The sequence below is a fragment of the Oxyura jamaicensis genome, chromosome 5 (genome assembly GCF_011077185.1).
Source record: "Oxyura jamaicensis isolate SHBP4307 breed ruddy duck chromosome 5, BPBGC_Ojam_1.0, whole genome shotgun sequence".
NCBI classification, from domain to species: Eukaryota; Metazoa; Chordata; class Aves; order Anseriformes; family Anatidae; genus Oxyura; species Oxyura jamaicensis.
This window is the reverse complement of record NC_048897.1, coordinates 62131405-62152406: the sequence shown is the minus strand read 5'-3', so window position 1 is coordinate 62152406 and position 21002 is coordinate 62131405. Positions and strand designations below refer to the sequence as shown.

Sequence of the window (21002 nt, the reverse complement as noted above, 5' to 3'; positions counted from 1 at the left end):
GGAATCTATGAGGCCATGTAAGGGGATGGCAAATTTTTAGTCTAAAATATTGGAAGCCTTGTCATCAGTGTTTAAGAGAGAACCCAAGAAAGGGTCCTGCAAAGGATCTGATATAGTTGCAGCACAGGGATCAAAGGATGTGGCATCTCAAACCATGTACTTACCAATGGAATGTAAGTGAAAGATATTTATTAGAGGTCATAAGGGAAATGCAAGATAAAGCAAGATTTTGGAACCGGAGTTAAGTGAAGAATGGGTCAAAAAGCTGCATGTCACTGGGTGACCGAAGAGTAGGTGGTCAGTTATGACAGAAAATTACATTTTCCTGAATTCTGGTGGGAAGGCCAACTGAAACAGACTCTGTGGATGATGATTCAAATTTTGGTCTGCCACTCAGTCTGTAAACATGTTTATACATCCAGTTCTTACTCTGAAATGCTGATAAATCATTGTATATTGTTAATTTCTTTTGGCTTAACAATAATGAAATAAATGATGTCTTTTTTTGTTGATATTTTCCCTCTCCCCCTACTGTGTTGTTATAGTTCTGTTTTTGAACTATAAAGTGTCCGAAACAGCTGAGGGCACAGAGATGTCGGTTCTCTTACTGGCAGTATGTAGTTTGGAGGCTTGGTCGTTACATCTGGACATTTGATGGCAATTTCTGTGACTTGGAGGTAGTGTTTTGCTTGTGGTTTGCAAATGGAGAACACAAGTCAATGAGCTTTCTCATAACCTATAGTTTCAGATAACACTGTTTAGATCCTGGCAGAACTATTATTTTCATTCTCTCTGCTTAATTTTGACCTGGGTGTTGTGGTATGTTCTCCATTCACATATCTGCAGCTCATCTGCTTAAGTCACTTGTTTATTTTCTTTACTTTTTTTTTTTTTTATGCAGACAATTGGAGGAATGTTTTTAATATTCGTGAGTTGCTCCATAGTAATACAAACACATTTTTTAGTTCATAGCTATGAGAAGTGTTGTTATGAGAAGAGAGTTTAGACTTCTGATGGTTTAGTAGACGGCAATATTGCATGGAGCAGGTTACAAGTGTTTTCACTAGGCTTTCATGTCAACCTATCTGTATTTGTTCTAATGGATCTTTTTCCGTATTTGCGGGTGGACAGAAAGTTGAACCCATCTATAAAAATCACTGGATAGTAACGATTAATTAATTTGATGAACTTATATAGTTTGCTTTTTAGAAATTATTCTCTAGATTCATGACTTTGTTGAACTTGTGAAGTTTTTCATGTGTGGAAGTAGGATAACTCTTGGATTTAAGTTGATGGGATCCAGGTTAATTATATAAAAAATCATAAGTCAACGTAAAACTATAGCTAGTACCAGCTAGTTGGCATTGTCAGTATGTGTACATTATAGGTCTTTGTCATTTCAGGCTGGACAATCTCTGAAAATAAGAGCTTCAGTCCTTCAGACCAGCACTACCAGCAGGAGTTGTTTTTACAATAATAATAAGAGGAGCTGTTTCTTTTTTCATACATTTATTTCCTAGCCTTAGGCAAAACTTTGCAAAAGATGAAATTAGTTTGGACATTTAACTTTTAGGCTTATATAGGCATATACTATATTTTAGGCTTATATAGGCATATACTGAAGGTTTGAGCTAAATTAAAAAGAAATTAGAGCATAGTTCTCTCTTTATATAGAGAGGGTTTTTTGTTGTTGTTGTACTGGGTAAAATGTAGTTTATGAAATAGAGTACAGTAATTTTCTGACTACTTACAGGAATTTGTAGGCCTGCATGTAACACTTTGCTTGTATACAATCAGTGTTTTCAAGTTGGTAATGTTAAAGTATTTAAGAAAATGTTCATTATTTTTAAAATATACCTATGGGGTGTGGGGTGCAGAACAGTGTTTATTGAAAAAGAGAGTCTCCATCCATTGGTCTCTGTTCTCTATTTAGGGACAAATAAAATCTGTGTGTAATTGAAAAATCATTAAGGCACTCTATTGTGAACTTACTTGTGTTGGCCAAAATCATTTAGGTAATATCTCATGTATGTTATGCTTTTTCTTAAGATTTTTTTTTTTTTTTTTCAAATTCCATGATGTTCTGCTCTGTTTTTAAAGGGTTCTCCAATCCACAAATACTCTGAAAAATTGCTTTTCTTTTGTGCTGTTGTAGATTGAGTTTAGAACAGAATTGTTAGCTTTTCAAATGTCGTGGGTCAACACATGTTTCCTGGTATGCAACTGTTGAAAGGGTTTTTTTGCTTGTTTTTTCAGTTCATTTTTTTAATGTAACCCATACACACATTGTCAAAGCTCATATACTATTCTTCTAATGTTTGTCCAGTACTGCATAGTTATTTTCAAATTTTCACGTAATTTGTTTGGAGTTTACAGCAAATATTTTTCATATTTTTTTAGTATGATCTGTTTTGTATTTTGAAGACTTAAGAATCTAGGAAACACTGATGCATCAGGAGACATTGTATGCAGCAGACTATTTCTGCTCATCTTGTATCATTACTCCTGAGACAAAATGATGAATATGCTGAAACATGTGTAGGCAGCTTTGCAGTCCTTGCTGCTCAGACAGGACCGTCACGTCTGAGATATTGACATCTCCAGCACATGACATAGTCATCATCTTACCGATACAGATTTTGTCTTGCAGTAGCATTTTATAAACTTCATGATGCATTGAATTTTAGTTTTAGTGTGAGCATATGGTGAAGCTGTGTTCTTACTTCCCTGTGGAAATGTTACCTGTCATCTGTTGTCTAAAACAGCAGTTTCACACTTTCATGGGCTTGTAGGTGTCAGTGCTGAGCTACTCACACAATTTGGACCTTGTATTTCAGTCTTCTTTCAAGCTTGACTCTAGCAGCTGTGGTTTGCTTGGCTGTGTAATACATTAAGTGAGGGATAAAACAACAACAACAAAAAACCTACTTCAATATTTCACCAGCACACTGTACAACCTATTAATAGTGGTTAAAAAAGCCCCCAAGTTTTCAGGTGATTTTCACGGTGCTTGTATCATGAAAGAATAAGTAGTCATTCTTTCAAAAGAACATGCTGTCCTTTTGGATAGCTGTATTGCACAAGTGATGTCCAAGTCAAAAGTCTGTTTTTGTGTTTTTTTGTTTTTTTTTTTTTTATTATTATTATTATTTTACTTTTTATTTTTCCTGCAGATGGCTTCCTCTTGGGTATAATTTGGAATAAAATTCAGTACTGTTAAGTGATTTGGCTCTTTCTTTTATTCAAAGTATGTAAGACATTACAGATGCCTTGAAATATTTCTATTTCCTCTGTATACTTATGGGACAATAGAAGGGAACCCCCCACGGTTGACTAGTGTTTCTATTTTTATATATAGGAGTACCATGAACATCTGATTAGTTTTGAAGCAGAAACATGTTATTTGTTTAAAATTTTCAACAAGAATGTTGTTGTTAACATTTTATTTTCCATGTACCAATTTTTACAATTCAATAGATGCTTCTATTATGTAGCAATTCTTTGATAATATTTTGCTATAAAGTTTATTGTAATAATTACATATACTGCCCATCTCTTGTGTGCCGTTTACATGAAAAAGATGTGGTTTCTATTTCAACTCCCTGTATTTTATGAGGTGATCTATAATTGATGCTGTTCAACAATGGCCAGTTTGAAAGAAATTACAAAGGCAGCCTAGTTGCATTTGGATACAAGCAATTAGAGTTACCTTGCCATTAAAAAAATAAGAGGAGGCCTTTTCTGGGTGTGCAGTCACCGCAGAGGTTGCCTGCGTGCAATTGAGATGTGCAAGTTTATTTATAGAGGGTATTTTTCTGCACTTGTTAGCTGTCTTGGGACATAGAGGGAAATGTGTGCCCTTTTCCAAGCAGTAAAATAAGCAGCTTACATATTTCAGTTGTCTTAACTTTGCATTGTTTTAATTGATTAGCAATCACTGGCATTTCAAGCAGTGAAGTATTTTACAATTATTGAGTCTGCCAATTATTTTCTATTAAATTATCAAGCCATGATATAATTACCTAATGCCTATCAATCCACATGAATATAACTTACGCTTCTGTATTTGGTCCTATTCAGTACTAGAACCAAATTTTACTTGAAATGTTATAGCATTTTAAATTGTATGTTGCTTATAAACAACAACAACAAAAAACTTTCTTTTTTAAACAAATTAGTTTCTTTTTAAATCTTACTCTTCCAACTTTCTGGCTTCACAGAGAAGCCATATGTAATGCATCAGTTGATTTAATCTGACCAGAGTCTATTAATTAGCACCACTGATACGTGATATGATGCCCAGCAATTCCAGTTACATCAGAGAGGTTCTGTTCTGTACAAACTGATGGCATTTTGAGGTGAAGATAAGACTAGAGCATCTCCTGAGCTTAAGTGAATTCATTGCCCTGATGATACCAACATGCTATATGCTGCAAAGGAAACAAACAAACAAAAGAAATCCCTGTATCCCTGTCAGTTTGAATTGGTAGAAAATTTATTCTCAGCCCTTGGCTTGGCACATGACACTTAGTCTTGTAAGCAAGACAGGTCAGCCAGAATTCTCTGCAGCACCTGCCAGCCCCATGACGGGCTGGATCTCTGCTGTTGGCTCTCTTGCAAAAACTTGGATGTCTGATTAGGTACTTTGGTGGAAATTCCGTCTAAATCTCTATGCATGAATGGCTGAAGCTCTGAAGTATGAGATATGATTATAATATCATAGTGTAGAGCTTCCAGTATTACGAGCTCTTTTGAGCCCTAAAATGGAAAGAGGTTTCCTATACAGATTTGTAGGTTAGAGGAACCTCCACCACAGTATGGGCTGACTTGCTCTGACACACAGGTGTTGAATAATGTCTTGCAAAAGCTAATTTCAGAAGCATCTTTCAGAATTACACACACACATATATATTTATGTGTTAAGGACTTGGACTCCAACTGTGGTGAGCCCACTGCTTACCCCAATAACCTGTTCCAGTTTTCATCCCCTTCTTAGAGTAGAGAGTGACATCTTATTTTGAGGTTTGAATTTTTATGATGATGACTTCTGGATCTTGTAATACACTAGATCTGGGAATGCTTTTATCTGTAGTCCACCTACTATAAACACCTTATCTGTTTATCTTATAAATATCTTACCTAACATATCTCACTATAAAGTGTTTTTCAACTCTCTTAAGAAAAAAAAAAAAAAAAGATTTCAATTTCAGCAGAGATTTGACAGATTTTGGAATCTCTTATTGTTAATTTCACAATATTATATTTGTTTTCCAGCCCTAGTTTTATATTTTTGTCTTAGTTAGAAAACTTTCTTCTGCGTTCTCTACACCACATTCTCAAGTGATTTTTGTAGCAATTCTGGGACTTCCGAGTAATGACACATGGGAAAGAATGAGGATTTTTTAGCTGGGAGGAGGTTTAGGAATTAGATAATGCTGTCTTGAGGTGGTGCCTTCTACGACTGTCCTCAGTCCTCTGAATTATAGCTTAAATGGGGGGGGGGGGGCATTAACTGCAGTTTCATTTGATTAAAATGCCTGGTTTTAAAATGCCTTTTGTTGTTGTTTTTTCTTCATGTGTTTCCCATCAGATTAATAATATTTTATTCTCGTAATGTCATACTATTAATTTTTGAATTACTGGTGGTCTTTACCAGTAAACTTTCTAGATGACTGTTGATTTAGTTATAAATATACCGAGCAGTGGTAGACCAAGCACTAATCTCTGGAAAACCCCAGCAGAGGTAGCTTCATTGAGGTGTGTGTCTGCTAACGGTTCTCTTTTCCAAATGGTCAGGAAGGTAGTTTTTTAATCCATAGAATGTAGTTGTAGTAATTTCTTCTAAAAAGTTTGATCACCACATAGCACCAAATCAACTATAATTAATTAATTAATTAACTAAAGAATCCTGTATGTCGTGCTGTTGTGGTTGCATTTATTAGCCGGCTTGTAATTCTATTACCCACCCCCACCCCCCCCAAAAAAGGCTTAATGGCTTAAAAATGTTTTAATGGCTTTTTTCCCCCCCTACATAAACATACCAGTTATCATTCTGTTTCTGACTTTGATTTTTGTCTCTGATACAGATTCAAACTACCTTTTTGTTGATTTATGTGAGCTGGCTGTTATGCTGAACTAGTCCATAAATTCCTGTGGACATTCTTGTGACCCTTTTAAAGCACAGAAGTAACGTATATGGGCTCTAGGTCCCTGGTATTTCCCCCTTCTGGAAAACTTGTGGAATATTAACTAATATCAGTGGTAAAGAGCTCCTCAGCGCTTTCATTTTACATGCAAGTTTCTTGAACTAGTCTGTTTGAAAATGTTGAATTTTATCAGTTTCTCACATTCTCTCTCTTTTTTTAATTCCAGTAACATCTTATGAAATAAGATGCTCCCATTTTACAGACATACAATTTTAAATAGAACTCCTGATGTTCTATTTTACTCTGATTATGATGGAGAAAGGAGAACATACAAGTTGTGGTTTTCTAGAGATTGCACAGAACTCAAACCCAAGATGTCTTTCAAAGATGGATTACAAAGGAGAAATGCGTAACTGGAGAAAAAGTGGGCACCAGGATTAGATAGGAACTGAGAAGTACAAACTTTCTCACTTCCAATCCTCTCTGAAGTATCAGTTTGGCAGATTTTGGAATCTGTTATTATCTTGTTTAGAAACTGTTAAATTGTGCAAACCTACCTGGAGAAAATGCAGCTTATTTGTCCGAATTGCTGTTCTGCTGGCAAGCCATTAATTAGTGCACATGATGGCATTTGCACTGGCACCAAGTCTTGTTGTTTACACTAGAGCTTTTGCCAGACCAGCTCTCGTACAGGTATTTTTCGTGCCACATGCATAAGTCATGCCTGTAACGTAGTCCGGCAGCAGCACTCACTGGTAGTAACACAGTACTTGGCTTCGGGGGAACGGAGGACAAGTGTGGTCCTGTGCTGATTCCCTTTTTCCACACAGGAAGCTGGAACTCCATGGAAAGCACCAGACTTTTCAGCTTTCTTTTCATGATGCTGCAGATGGTGATGTATTTTAATTTAATCTTGGGGAGCGTGCTGACAGGAAGTGCATTTGATCTTTCTTCATTAACACTATGGAAATGTAAAATTCGGTAGGAGCAGCCAATGCACAGAATTCATTGTTTTAATGGGATACATTCATCTTGCAATCCAGTAGACTTTTTTTTGGATTTATTTCAGGTCCTAGTTGAGGCTTTCACTCGCATGAGAAGTTGTTTCTTTGTGAGATTTTTAGCCCCATTTTGCTGTTTATGTACTTTCCCTTCTGTTTCTTTGTGGAAACTCACACATGCAAAAAGGGAAATTGATTGTGACCCTACGTGGGAAACAGTAACACTAGGCATGTAAGAAGTATTGGTAAACTCCAAAATGAACAGACCAAAAGAACGGAGAAAAATATATCTCCTTTTCTGTAAGTTCCTTCAGTTCTTTTGAATTTAAGTTTCCTTGGCTGCACAAAGTTTTTGGTGTGATGAACCTTTATCTCTGTCCCCTCAGTGTGCAGGTGAAACCAGAGTGAGAGGTGTCAGGCAGTGGCTGGTGGCAGAGATCAATGTGAGCATGTGCTTGGCAAAGTGCTGAGCTGAGGGCTGCTCTCCTGGATGCACTCTCATTTCAGGCCTTCAACTTCTCACGTGGCTAGGGGGGCTTATGCTGGGCTAGTTGTCTGCCAGACCATGTAAACTCAGTTGGGCTTTCCAAAATGCCCTCCTCACACTAGCTGTCCCACACTCCTTGTGCTGGATTTCTTTGTAGTAACTGCAAGAGTTCAGTGGGCATACTGGCTGTCTAGTGTTGGCATTGGAGGGACGTGTTCGCTCTGGTCTAAGCTAGCAGAAGGCTGCTTGGGGTGAGCGTCGTCATCCTCATGCCAGATCTTGGAGGCACACCGTGTTTAGCAGTATGTGTATGTGAAAATAAAAGAATAGGAAAGGGGAAGGCAGATGAATTTGCTCTCTGATGACCAGAACAATCAGAAGAACCGTTCTAATGTTGAGAAAAATTAGAACAAATTACTGGGATGGACGGCACTGCAATTTTGCTGGCATTATTTCTAGAGGATAGACCAGAAGACTTGGCTCCTGTTTAAGGAAACTGAATTTCAGTCTGTGGATGGGAGGAATCAAACAAGACAAGAATAAGAAGTAAGCTGAATCCTGCAGAGGTTGAGTATGATGTACCCCCAAACGTGAAATGGTTTGTTTTACAAGCATATGTTTTAGTCTAATTTCTACTGTCCGTATTAAGACCAAATTTTGACTTCTTGATTTGTTTGCATATTTCAAGACTTCCTGTTCTGCATTTTGTCATCTGGAGGCTGTTGGCATCTCCTTCAAATCTCTAAGCATTTTGGGGCAACTGGCACAGGCCTTCTCACTGCTAGGCCTCTGTCAACTCGGATCTATGTTGTTTGTAGTATACAGGGCGTTACCACCTGGTTCTACATGCACGCACTCATGTAGGCATCTTCTCTTGGAGAGTTGAGCCTTGGAACCCTTTGCTGGCAGGTTTATTCTAAGGAATTCCAAGATCATGAATGCAAAGATCATAACCCAGGTTTGCTGATATTTCTTTTTTGTTTGTTTGTTTGTTTTTATAACTGTTAGAGTACAAAAGAATGCATCTTTAAATGTGTTCATGGTAGCAAGGTTGGATGTGGTATTAATGGTGTGGTTTAATATCTGATTGTGCAGGTGTGAACTATAAAAATAAGATAACGAGGACTTGGTGTATTACGGTAATATTTTATATAATATTGACCAGTTGCTCTAGAGGAATAGTTCAGCATTAGAATGTCAACTCAAAATTTATGCTCTCATAAATACTTTACTATATGCCAGTTGTAATTGTTGAATGATGCATGGTAATTATCCTGCTGTACTTTTTTTTCTTTTTAAAAAAACATTTGATCAATGCAATAATTATACATGCTGTGTATCTTTTGAAAGATACTATATAGCATTATCTAGAAAATCATTTGGGAAGTCATTAAAGACTTTAAAAAGTTTATGGTTGCTGTTGCATCACAGTGCTGCTGCTGTCAAAAGACAAAGGAAGGAGGAGGGAAGGCAGAGGATAGAGGGAGAGAAGAAAGTGCGGTAGGCAAGGCTAATGTTTCATGCTTGACTGATAAATAGTATAAAATACTCATGTACATTTCTAAATTGAAGCTGTTTTTCTAGGCTCCTATTCTTCAGGTGACTAGCAAGCTCCTCAAGTATACAGATAGCATTCAGTAAAATGGGAAAGAAAAACACCAACAAACCAATTTTATTGTCATGTGAAGTGTCCCAATGCATTTTAGAAACTACTTCTGAGCACTGGTAGTTCCAGGCTTTTACCTGGAAATAGTTCTGAGTAACTTTAAGTGTGTCAGTTTCATTTTAGACTAGGCTAAAGATAGATAAGCAATTTGTTAGATACAAGATATTGAAAGGCAGGAAGATGTTACAAAATTTTATGTATATTTTGTGTTCTGTTTACGTTCAGAGATATCCCCAGAGTTTCAAGCATTTCCTCAGATTTACAGCTTCATAACATTGCTTTTTTATTATGCCAGTGAGCATTGTAATTGTTTTGTTTTGTTTTAAGTAGAGGTATGCATCTGAAAAAGAAAATTTCCCTGTGCCAAAATTCCGTACATAAGTGAATGGTGAAATGGTGAAATATTCAGCAGCTGGTGCTAGGTCATGCAAGTCCAGATGGAACAAAATTCCTTCACATAATGTCCAGAACACAGTCCCTTATTTTCAGGGAGTTTTGTAGAAAAGTTGATGATGGCTTGTGTTAAAAACAAAATACGGTTATATGAGAAGTAAAAGAAAGCCTACAGAAGCAGAGTCAATAGAATGAAGCATTATGCCCAGAGTGATCCAAGGGAGAATCAAACATTTGGTGAAGGGGTTAAAGTGAGAAGGAAGGTGAATATCTGTCAGATGTTTTAAACCCCAATGGAATCGCTTATTTCGAGTCTTGTCAGTAGATCTCAATTGTTTGTTACTTTATGTGCATTCAGATAGCTTTTGATATTATTTAGCAAGAAACAAGTGCACAAAGATGTTTTGAGAAAATACAGTGTGAGAATATATTTTAAAGATGTTTAATTATATATCTGCAGTTGTCTGTAATGGTATTTCATGGACATGGTCAACTGTTCTCTTTAAGCTCATGAAAAAATGCTTTCAAAAGATGACTTGCAAAGAATGTATCATGTGGTAACCTTTCTGAACAACGTTTTTCCCCATTCTGTTCTGGTAGTGCCATCAGAAGTAGTGGATTTCTGATGGAAAGCTTAACAGATTGTTGATACACAAAACAATGTGGAGTGCAGACCGAGCAGTATTCTAGGCTGTAGCTAAACAGACCCAACTAGAACATTGGTCTGGGTTTTTGTTTGGGACTCTGCTTATCCTCAGGGTACAAGCCCAGGGGCAAATGACACAGTTCTAACATGCAGTTCAGCAAATAAGTACTTTCTGCTCAGTAGGTACAGAGGTTAAATAATGCACTTCAGCTGTAATAAAGATACAAATTACTAAAATCTTTCTGTAATGACACTTGTACACCAGATACATGCTGTTCAGGATAGTGATAGCATCAAGTCTTCACTTCCATAGCATCCAGTAAGACTCCTTCCTACATCCTAATTCCTCCAATGCTAGAATAGAGGTTGTGACTATTGCCTTCAGTTTTTCAATGGACTTTAGAAAGCTGTATACAGTATATCAAAGGTATGTGCTGATAAATGCAATGATTTATTTTCACAGAGAAGGACAAGGCAAGGAGTAGTACAACTATGGCTCCAGGTAGGAAAGAAGAACAAGCTTATCAACCAAGGAAAGACGATGTTTTTGGTTTATAGAAATTATAAGAAATAAACGTCACTTTTAACTGAGTTCTAATCACATCTAGCCCTTAGAGGGAACCCTTGCGGTGATGACATAGATACTTCTTAAAGGTGGCAAACCCAGCTACAGTATTTCAAAATGTTATGTATGATTTTTAAACCCATCTAATTTCTTATTCTTGTTTGATCTGAAAGCATTTTGTGGGAGTTACTAAGAGAAAGTGTTTTGCTTCAGTGAACACCTGCAGTTTCAGGCAATGTTTGAAATGTCATTTCAACACGTTGACTGGATAAACTCTGCTCCATATTCTTCAGCCCAAATTCTGGATATTTGTGCCAGATTTTAGAAGGCAATCACTTGTAATCTGGAGCGGATTTGAAGCACTCACCAATCTTAGAGGCTGAATTCTATAAATAGTGAGTTGGACAATCGGATTCTTTCTAATTTTCAGTGTCTTTGATAGAAGCTGTGTTCTGGTTCCAAGAATTCTGGCAAATAAGTGAAACAGTATGGGAGTACATTCATTTTTAAACTCCTCTTTCTTTTCTTGTTTACTGAAGAAGCACATGACCTTTGAATTATGTTCACAGTGGTACTTTTGTCTGTTTTGGTATAGCATCTGGTTGGTAAGGAAACATTTTCCTGTTCTTAGTAGCCAGACTCTGATGGCAAGCCTACTGGATAGTAGCTTGTATTTATACTAATTCGGAAAGTTCTTCTCAGTGTTGTTTGCATTTCAAATATTACACTAATATTTATTACCTTATTTTAAGGAAACAGAGACTCATTCATTGTTTAATTTCTTGGAGGAGCATGTTGTCTTTATTCTCAATCTCTATATTTATAAATTCCTTCCAGTTTATTTAAAAACGGATTCTCTGTATAGCCAGTGGGTGTACTCTGCTTCAGCTGTTTTCCTTAAGTCACTAATTGTTGTTCACTAGTAATGAGTGAAATCTAGAAAACATAATACACGAGGTCATTTTAAGATTGGGAAGGATTTTCATTGACATGAGTAGGGCTTAGACATGCGCAGAAGTTGAGAGAGGGCTATTGAGAGCTCACTGCCCAGCTCAGCAGTCACTTGGCATAGTTAGAAAGGTTTTCACTTTGCATTTCCAAGTTTACAGGGCAGATGCTGGTATAAATTTTATATGGTAGACCTGCCAATAATGTTTCATTACAGCAAAGAGAAATATCATTTAAGTACACTTCATTTTTAAAAACATTAAAAATAGACCTACTGATACTTAAAAGTGTTAAATGAGTAGATTCTGCGGGTATTGTGCAAAAATTAGCTATGCATAAGCTGCACATCCCAAGCTCACATATTGGTCATTGGTGTGCTCAACACCTTGTGGTTTATTCACAAATCCCAGGTTTTACATGCCCTTAGGATGACGTTACTCGGTGTGCCTATAGCGGACACTGGTCTCGGGATTCCAGACATTCAGCAATCTGACAGATTCCCATTTAAAGGTGTGTGGTGGGGAATTATCCTGAAAGCTAATGGGCAGTGGGCACCAGTGGAGCCTGTGGAGGCAAGCAAGGAGCTCCTGTCAGAGCTGGTAGGCTTGGCAGGTCTGGAGGAATGCTACAGTTGTAAACTCAAGTGTTTAGAGCTTGAGAAGTGCCAGAGCCAAGGCTGTGTGAGCTACTTCATGTGTATTATTCAGTTTTACTGTATACCATGGAAAGGTTGTATTTATTTATTTATTACCAGAATGTTACTGTATTTGTTGCATTTTGGCTTGTAGTCATTGAACAAACAGCTATTCGGTGGTGTTGTGTTTTTCTATCTTTTCTGAGGTATAGATTCCAGGCTTCATTTACCAAATACCTCCTCACCTTTTAATACATACAGATCTCTAATGATTTAATTTTCAAACTTTTTGATGATCCTTTCATCATAATGTCTGTATATATCTACCATATTATGTGATCTTTATAGCAGCCCTGCAAGATTAATGGTGGTATTTTCTTATTTTTAACTGATGTGGGATGAAAAACAAAGCGAGATTAGGTCAGTATTATCACTCTCGGGGACTAATACAGGATGCTTAGCTTGGAATGACTAGGATGTCTTTTTACAGAGTACTTTTTGATGTTCACAGCAGTCATTCTCAGTTGCAGGGAGGAATGCTTAGCACTTCTAAGTATACAGACTCAAAAGTGTTAAGCTGAGTATCTAGGATATGAAGAATATAACATGAGAAACATTTGGTTTTGAAGATTTTCCCAGGATCATAAAACCAACTGCATATCAGAGGCAGAGTTTTAACTGCTTTTCACCTAAGACTGCCCAAGTTTTATTGTAGGGGTTCTAAAGATGAATGTGTAGTAAATGCTTGCGTACAACTTACTCTTCACGATCTTTTGGCTTTTAGCGGATGTCCAGGGGAAAGAAGAAATTTATAGAAACATGAGATCTCAACCTCTTTGGTTCCTTTGCTATCTTTATTTTTTAATAATTCTAGAAATTATAGAAATTCTAGAAATTCTAGAAATTTCATGTATTTGTTTATTTTTATAATTCCCAATCCAGACATGGGCTGTAGCCTTCATGCCTTTTAAATTTTAAGTTTATGATTCTGTTAATAGAAACGTATTGTGATTTTTCTGTGTACGGGACTTCAAGTCTTCAGCAATGAATACAAAATTCCATAAAGGCCATTTCAAGAATCTTCAGTAAACTGACCTCTCAATTTCAACCTTTTACTCTTCCATTTTATGGAACTTGAGCCTCCCACTCTTCCATTTCTGGAACAAGTTATCAACTGATGATGTATTTCAGGCATTGAAAGAAATAAAAACAAAACAAAATACTTCTCCCTTTGCTTTTGAGCTGCATTTCTTTTTACTCGTGCTTCTTGTGTACCACTGTTCTGAGGTCAGAATTCCTGCCAGTGGTGACTTACACAGCAACAGCTCTTGTCAGCTTGGAGGAATAAATACGGAAGAGACTTAAGCTTATTTGATGTGTGATAGGTATTGCACATATTTCATCTGCTTATTGCTACAAGAGTAACATCTTCTAAGAAAATAGGATATACTTGAAGAATTACAGCATCTTCTAGGCAATAATTTTTTTGTCCCTGAGACATACAAAGTCATAAACTTTGAACATATTTTTCACAGGGATGGCAAAATTTATCCCTGTTATGATAAGGCGTCATACAAAATTCAAAATGTTCACAATTAAGTTTATAGAGATAATTAATAAATAGTTGAAAAATATTGCTCCATAAATAAGCATTTGTGGGAGTAAGTATTGAATGATTTTAAGTAGGTGTAAATGGAATATCTAATTTTGACTAGATAAACTAATGAGGAAAGCTGTTTTTAACAGCTAAGAGTGAATGTTAAGGACAAATACATCAGCTGTGGCTCAGAAGGCTTGTCAGCTGAAGGCTAGTGGAAACTTTAATGGTAAGGAGACAGAAGTAACTGGGCAGTTACCCAATCTTGTACTCTTTTTAAGCTTCTGCTATTAGCTCCTAATGGAAACAGGATACTGGACTTCTTTTCTCATCCAGTGTAGACATTCTAAGATTTTATAACTCCTTATAATGACTACAGATGAAGAAATCTACTTAATCCTTTGATTTTTGTAAGAAAAGAGTGTGGGAAGCAGAAGGGCAGATCTTATGTCCTGAACTTCTACAATTGTGTTTTAAAAACAGGAAGGTATGTTGCAGGGAGGAAGAGAAAAGGTTTGGATACAGCTAGTACTTGCACAGGAAAGGACTACACTGTGGTTATGACACTGCATGCAAAAATCAATCATATCTAAAAGCAGCATTCTAAGTTTGTATTTTATGATTGTCTTGACCATCTCTTATTGTATATACATGTGCAAAAATGTGTACAACTCGTACTGTATATCAGTAGTTTTGTATTTCCAAAGATAATTTGAGTTGAGCTTCTGGGTTTCTAATGAATCTGTAGGCTGCAACTTCTAGCTTTAGGAGTCCTGAAATAGATGGAGAAATTAAAAATGTGAGTGGAGACATTCCAAGACACAATGATTTTTAGCTTCTAATTCAAACCTGTTATCCAAATGAAACCTGCATTATCTGTCAGTTTATTCCTGTTGTTGCCTGCTAAACCCTTGCAAAGATTATACTGAATACTGAATTCAAAGGGAACTATCTTTAGTGTGTACAGTTTATTACCTCTCCCTGACTAATTCTAAGTGTTAGGTTTTTCCCATTTTCTCCAGATTTTGCAATCCTGTATATATTTGCTTTCAATGAAATTTTCTAAACTTCTTGTTTCAGACAGTATTTTGTTATCTTGTTTAAAACTACTTCTCATATTTCTTAGTACAACAGATATTATTGCTTAACTCTCTCTTTCTCTCTCTTTTTGTTTCTTTAGTTTTGCCAACCTGGAGGATGGCAGCTTTCAAAAGAAAGAAAACAGCCAACGTTCTTTGTGGTGGTTTTGACTGATATAGACTCAGAGAGACACTACTGTTCCTGCTTAACTTTCTATGAAGCAGAGATTAATCTGCAGGTAAAATCTTTACAATAAGTTATAAAAATGCAGAAAAAGGTGTCTAGAAATACAAGATTAATAATTTTAGAAATATCTTTCTCTTCTTGCTATTGTATTGTTCCTTCATATATAATTGTGTATATTTTTCTTCCAAGGTAAACTTGATGTGCTTGTTTGTGGTTTTGTTGTTGTTTTATTTTATCCGCTTAAACAAACAAACAAAACACGTTAATAAAATTGAGAATGAGAATCTTAGAAAATCCCAGGTTGGAAGGGACCTCAGAAGTCATCTGGTCCATCTTAAATGCTGAAAGCAGGGCCTAGACAAGATAGTCTAACACCTTGTCTAGCCAAACTTTAAAGGTCTCAAGTGATTCTCTTCAAGAGAATCCACCACGTCCTTGAGGAGGTTTTTCCAATATTCCAATGATTGATTGCTCTCACAGTAAAAAAAATAAAAAAAAATAATTAAAAAATCCTCCTCTTATGTCCAATTAGAATCTTCACTGGTGTAACTTGTACCCATTGCCCCATGCTTTCAACAAAAGGCTTTTCTTTTCTCCACCATATGCTTTTTATTTTTTGCCACCATTTGTTTTGATTTTGTTAATGGGACAGTCAACAAAATGTTCCTTTCATCTACTTCCGTGTTTAGCATAGCAGGAATGATTCTTACGTGCCTTAAGATAAAGGTTTATTAACTTCTGCTCCCTCTGCTGGACATCTCTATCAGACTAGCACAGGATAAATGTGTACACGTATGCTGTAATCTTACATACGTATTTCTGGAAGTGCATTTATTGGCAAGACTGGTGTGGGTGTAAATAGCAAGACTGTAAAACTGATAGAATAATTCTTCAGCTTTTAGGTAGGTCAGATTTTGGGTGTCTGCTACTTGGCAGCGTTTGTTTTAAACATGCATTTAATTAATTTTGGGCAACCTTAGTCTTTCAAAAATAGACATTTTGTTTCTCATTTGATGTAAAGTACTTCACAGAATCTATGCTATGACTTAATACTTGGAATCTTTAGTAGCTAGAACCTAGGGAAAACCTAATCCAGTCTGTAATTGCAGACTGTTATGTTTTGAAATATTTTCTTTCCAACATGAAAAATCAAAAATAAGTAAAGCCTTGGCATTAAGAATATTAAAAAAAAATAGTTATAATTACCTAAGGGGCTAAGTAAAATTTTTGTCTATTTTAGTGAAGAACTGTAACACCATTAATTATTTTAAGAACATGCTTTTAGTGATTCAAATATATTCTGTTCAATACTGGTGTTTAAATCCTACTCTGCCTTGTAGAATAATTAATAGATGTCAAGTAGCAATAATATTGAGCCTTTTCTAGGCACAATTGGAAGCCAGAAAATAATAATTGTTCCTATTTCGTTAACGCTACAGTTTAAGTGGCTATTTTTGTACATTATTGGAAGGAGCTAAAAAGCAGAAATGTAACTGAATAGTAGATATATTTTAGTGTAGATCAGCTGACATCTTCCTATTGATATCTGTCATCTTTCCTTTACTTAATAAGAGTGAAACATTCTACAGTAATTCTTTCCCAGCTGATAAAAATTTACAATAGTTGACTCTTCTTGCACTCTATGTATTTCATAACATATACTAAATTTAGCAAACTTGTTATTTATCCTGTGGTTTCTAGCAGCTGCTTTTGATTCATGATCCACATCTTCCAAGTAATGCTCATCACAAAACATCCAGTATTAACTAAAAGGTTATTTTCTTATATTGCCTAAGTAGTAATAAAAAATAAAAAAAATAAAAAAAAATAAATTTGAGAGCAGCAGGATGTTGGTTCTCATAATGCCATTCCTGGCTGTGTTGTAAAGAATGCATATTTTTCAGATGAACTTGCTGTGGTGAAATTTATTCTATGACTGTTTTGTTTATAGCCAAACTTCCTGTTTCTTTCTAAAACCCAAAGAGAATAATTGAACGTGCCCTGTTACATGGTCATTAGACAAGAATTCAGCACATGTACAATCTGTAATGAAACATAAGCTTATGAAGCATTGGGCTATGAAAGTGATGTTGATTTAACTGTTCACATGCACACCTTATTAAATAATCCAGGAAACAACGTCCGTGATTTACAATGAAATCTGGACAGTGCTTTTCACAGTTAAATTCCATTCAATTTTTAGCCTAATAATATAACACACTATGACAAAGATTCAGTTTCCAAAAGGAGTGGTTCTTTCCTTCCTAGTTAGCCTGCACCAGGTAAATCTTGCACGTATTTAAGATCGGTCAGATTTCAGCTAGTGTAGATAAGCTCTTTGACTTGGCAGAATCATCTTCAGAAAACACCAGAACCCCAACCCTTGGAAGCTTCTGTGGTTAATTAAACTGCAAAGTGAAAGCAAGTCCATTTCTCTTCTTTTGAATGCTAGAGAAGTAGAGAACCTTTTCTGAGCCTCCTGCATAAAAATACAGTAATCTTTTTGACACAATTTGTCAAGCTTGGCCTGAGAAGCCTACTTTTCTCAGTCCAGTTGCTTTCATTACTGTTTCAGCTGTTTGTTACAGGATAGCTAGTATACATATGCCACCTGAAAAGTAAGGAGACTGTACTCACATGGTGTGTCTAAGTATACCTATGATAGTCTAGGATACAAGGTTAATATAGCACTTTATATTATCAAAGCTTTATGCAGGAGCGTACAGGAAAAAGTATTGTCCTTGGTATCCTGGAAAGCCCTGGATTCAGTTAATCTCTTGGCAGTTGTCTGTCATTACAACTTTTCCAGAGATGATAAAAGCACAGGTTCTAGTAATAAGCTGATGGCCTCTTTTCAACCTCCCAACCCTGGGCAGAATATAAAGTAGTTGATAGACACCTGTGAATCGTACTTTGCATTGTTGCAATACTGACGTTTTGAATCAGTGTAGTATTTAGTATTTGTGTAGATGTTGGTCCATGTTGGATCAGCCCTCATCAAGTCATGACAGTATATCAAAAAGATCAACATTACATCTAGTCTGATTAATACTCCAAATCTGTACTCATGAAGAAGGCAAACAAATGACAGTCCATTACACAGGGGAATAGAACTCACTTCTTACCATCAATGTAGGTGATGCAGCTTTCCCATTTAATCCCCAGTGAATTGTTATAATATACTAGTCTCATTTAATTGTTCCAATAACAAGTGTAAAGTGTATATAAAGATAAATTCCTGATCTGAAATTTAAACCAAGCATTTGGAAGTTTGATCCTAAAATTGGGAACATGACTGACTGATCATTAGACTACAAGGTAGTCTAATAATCATCCGTGGTAAAGACAGTTTAAAAACTTGTTCAGATTAATTAAAAGCAGTTTAATATGCAAGATTTCTCTCTTGCCTCAAGTTCCTACGAATACAAATGTAAAGAAATCTGAGATACTGCGCCAGTGTCTCCTTGCTTCATGCTTTTTTTTTTTTTTTTGTCTCCAGTTGGTCTAGTCTGCCTTCATGTCTGCTTTTAGAGATCCTCTTAAGCATGCTGTAGAGATGCTCAGACAAATAAAGCTGGATGCCATACTGACTTGCATGTATCTACAAGAATTAGGAGGAGGACAATAAGTCAAAAACATCCCTATTGCTTCTTCCCACACAGTGCTTTCAGATTTTTTTTCATTACTGTATTTTGATCCTTGCTGTCCACTCTCCTGCTGTAAATTGTCATTAATTTGAAGAAAGCCTCATCCTCTAAACCAAAGTGTAATATATATGTGCCTTTTTATTCTTCTGGTGACTGAAGCTGAAAGTTTTTAAGAGCCAGGGGTTATTCAGAAGAATCATAAGGTACATCTACAAAATTCACCTATAAAACTCAGTTACTCTGTGTGTAACTTTATTTGCTGTGTAAAAAAATTACACGTATGTGTAGTTATTTCTAACAGAAATTTCTGGATGTTACCACTTAACACACAAAGACTTGATTAATATATTTGACTCACAAGTTACTTCTGTCTGCTTTGGTGGTGCTTCCTACAAAATACACAGTCAGAATTTATGGTAACAGCACTTGGGAAGAGCACCATAGGTGGAATCTTTAAAACAACAAAACAAACAAACAAACAAACCAAACAACAACAAAAAAAGCACGTTGACTTGCATCATTGGGAACTTAATGGTCAAATTGTAGATTGCTTTGTGCTTTGGAAAAAAAATGCTCACCCTAACCCCACCAACAACATATTAAACAATGATTTATGTTAGCAACTGAGCCTGTGCAACCACATTTCTTGCATTTCAGAAATTCTGTTCAATGCGATCTGCAAGAAACTTCAAGTGTTAGTTGCTAACAGTCTTACTACAAGGTTTTATCAGTCTTACGTGTTGTCTTAAGTGTATGTATGTTAAAACATTGTGATCACAAAATTAGGAAGAGTAAATGGATCACTGACAAATGCAAGTAAGCAGTAATTCATGTCTCCTATTTCATCTCATTCACGTTCTCTTCTTCTCTCTGCCCCTTTGCAAATATAGAAAAAAGAAATTGTAAAAATCCCAAACCAGAAAATGGCAGATTAACAACATTCACAAATATTTCCTGAGTCAAAGGAAAATCTGCCAACAAAATGACATCATGCTTCATAAAGTTTTAATTTTTATGCTTGGACTGTAGAGTTGGTGATCCTACTGTGCTAAAGCACACGCTACTTGATGAGTCACTGATGTTTAGTTTTGAGCAGAGGATGAGAACACTCATTTTGGTTGTATCCTTGTTGAAATGTGAAACCTGATCTTCTTTTGGGTATTATATTAGTGTGTTGTTAAGATGAAGTTTAATAATTTTGTGAATATCCCAAATGTTAAGCTTATCCTGAAAGTGACCTTATTATCAGTGCCTCAAAAGACATTCTGTAGGGGGTGGGGTGGGAGGGAGACCATTTTAAAATAATCAACATCTTTCTAAATCTGTTGAGAAATGGATGTTATGAAAACATACAGAGATCAAAGCAGTGCCTTCTTCCCTTCCTGTAAAGAGAGAACTACAGCTAATGTTCTATATGATAAGAAATAGCCTTGTATTTTGAATATCAAATTTTATGCTTAAGGTCTTCTCTAGACCAGAATTTAAAGTTAAGGTGAGAATGAATATTTTCATATTTTCATCTTTCTAGTAACTGTGGCAGTAATTTATCCTATCCTGTTTATGTCCTATGTTTGTGCTGGTGCACCTTCTTCCCAATCTGATTTCACGTTATTGCAGGGTGCAAGGCTTATTTTGGGTAAAGGTAGTTGTATTGTCTTTACTCCTGCATGGAGTCTACACGCTAGGCCATGGACTTCTGGCATTTATGTCGCATCTTAATGTGCATTACCTTGGAATTCCCAGATCTTTTGGCATGTACATGGGCTAATGGCCCACTCAAGAAATACGTGTAAGCCTACAGCTGCATACTTTTTACTTTTTTTTACAGCTGCATACTTTTACTTCTATTCCAAAAATCTTTAAATGTGTTTAGATGAAAATTCATGTAAGTACCTTCTGGGGTTTCAAAGCAAGATGTGTTAAATGGTATATGTATCATAGATGCTGCTGGTGTAAATTTTATGTAATGCTGGAAGGTGCAATGGGAACTCCTTATTTTCATATAG

The 21002-nt window shown here is 36.0% G+C and overlaps 1 protein-coding gene across 5 annotated transcripts in view; it reads left to right on the top strand.

Moving 5' to 3' along the window:
• SBF2 (SET binding factor 2) overlaps positions 1 to 21002 on the top strand; it is a 249473-nt gene that overhangs the window by 86907 nt on the left and 141564 nt on the right. For all 5 annotated transcript variants that reach the window (XM_035328948.1, XM_035328950.1, XM_035328949.1 and 2 more), the window contains one exon: positions 15264 to 15401. In XM_035328948.1, the coding sequence (XP_035184839.1) occupies positions 15264 to 15401 (138 nt within the window). The remainder of the gene's footprint in view (positions 1 to 15263; positions 15402 to 21002) is intronic.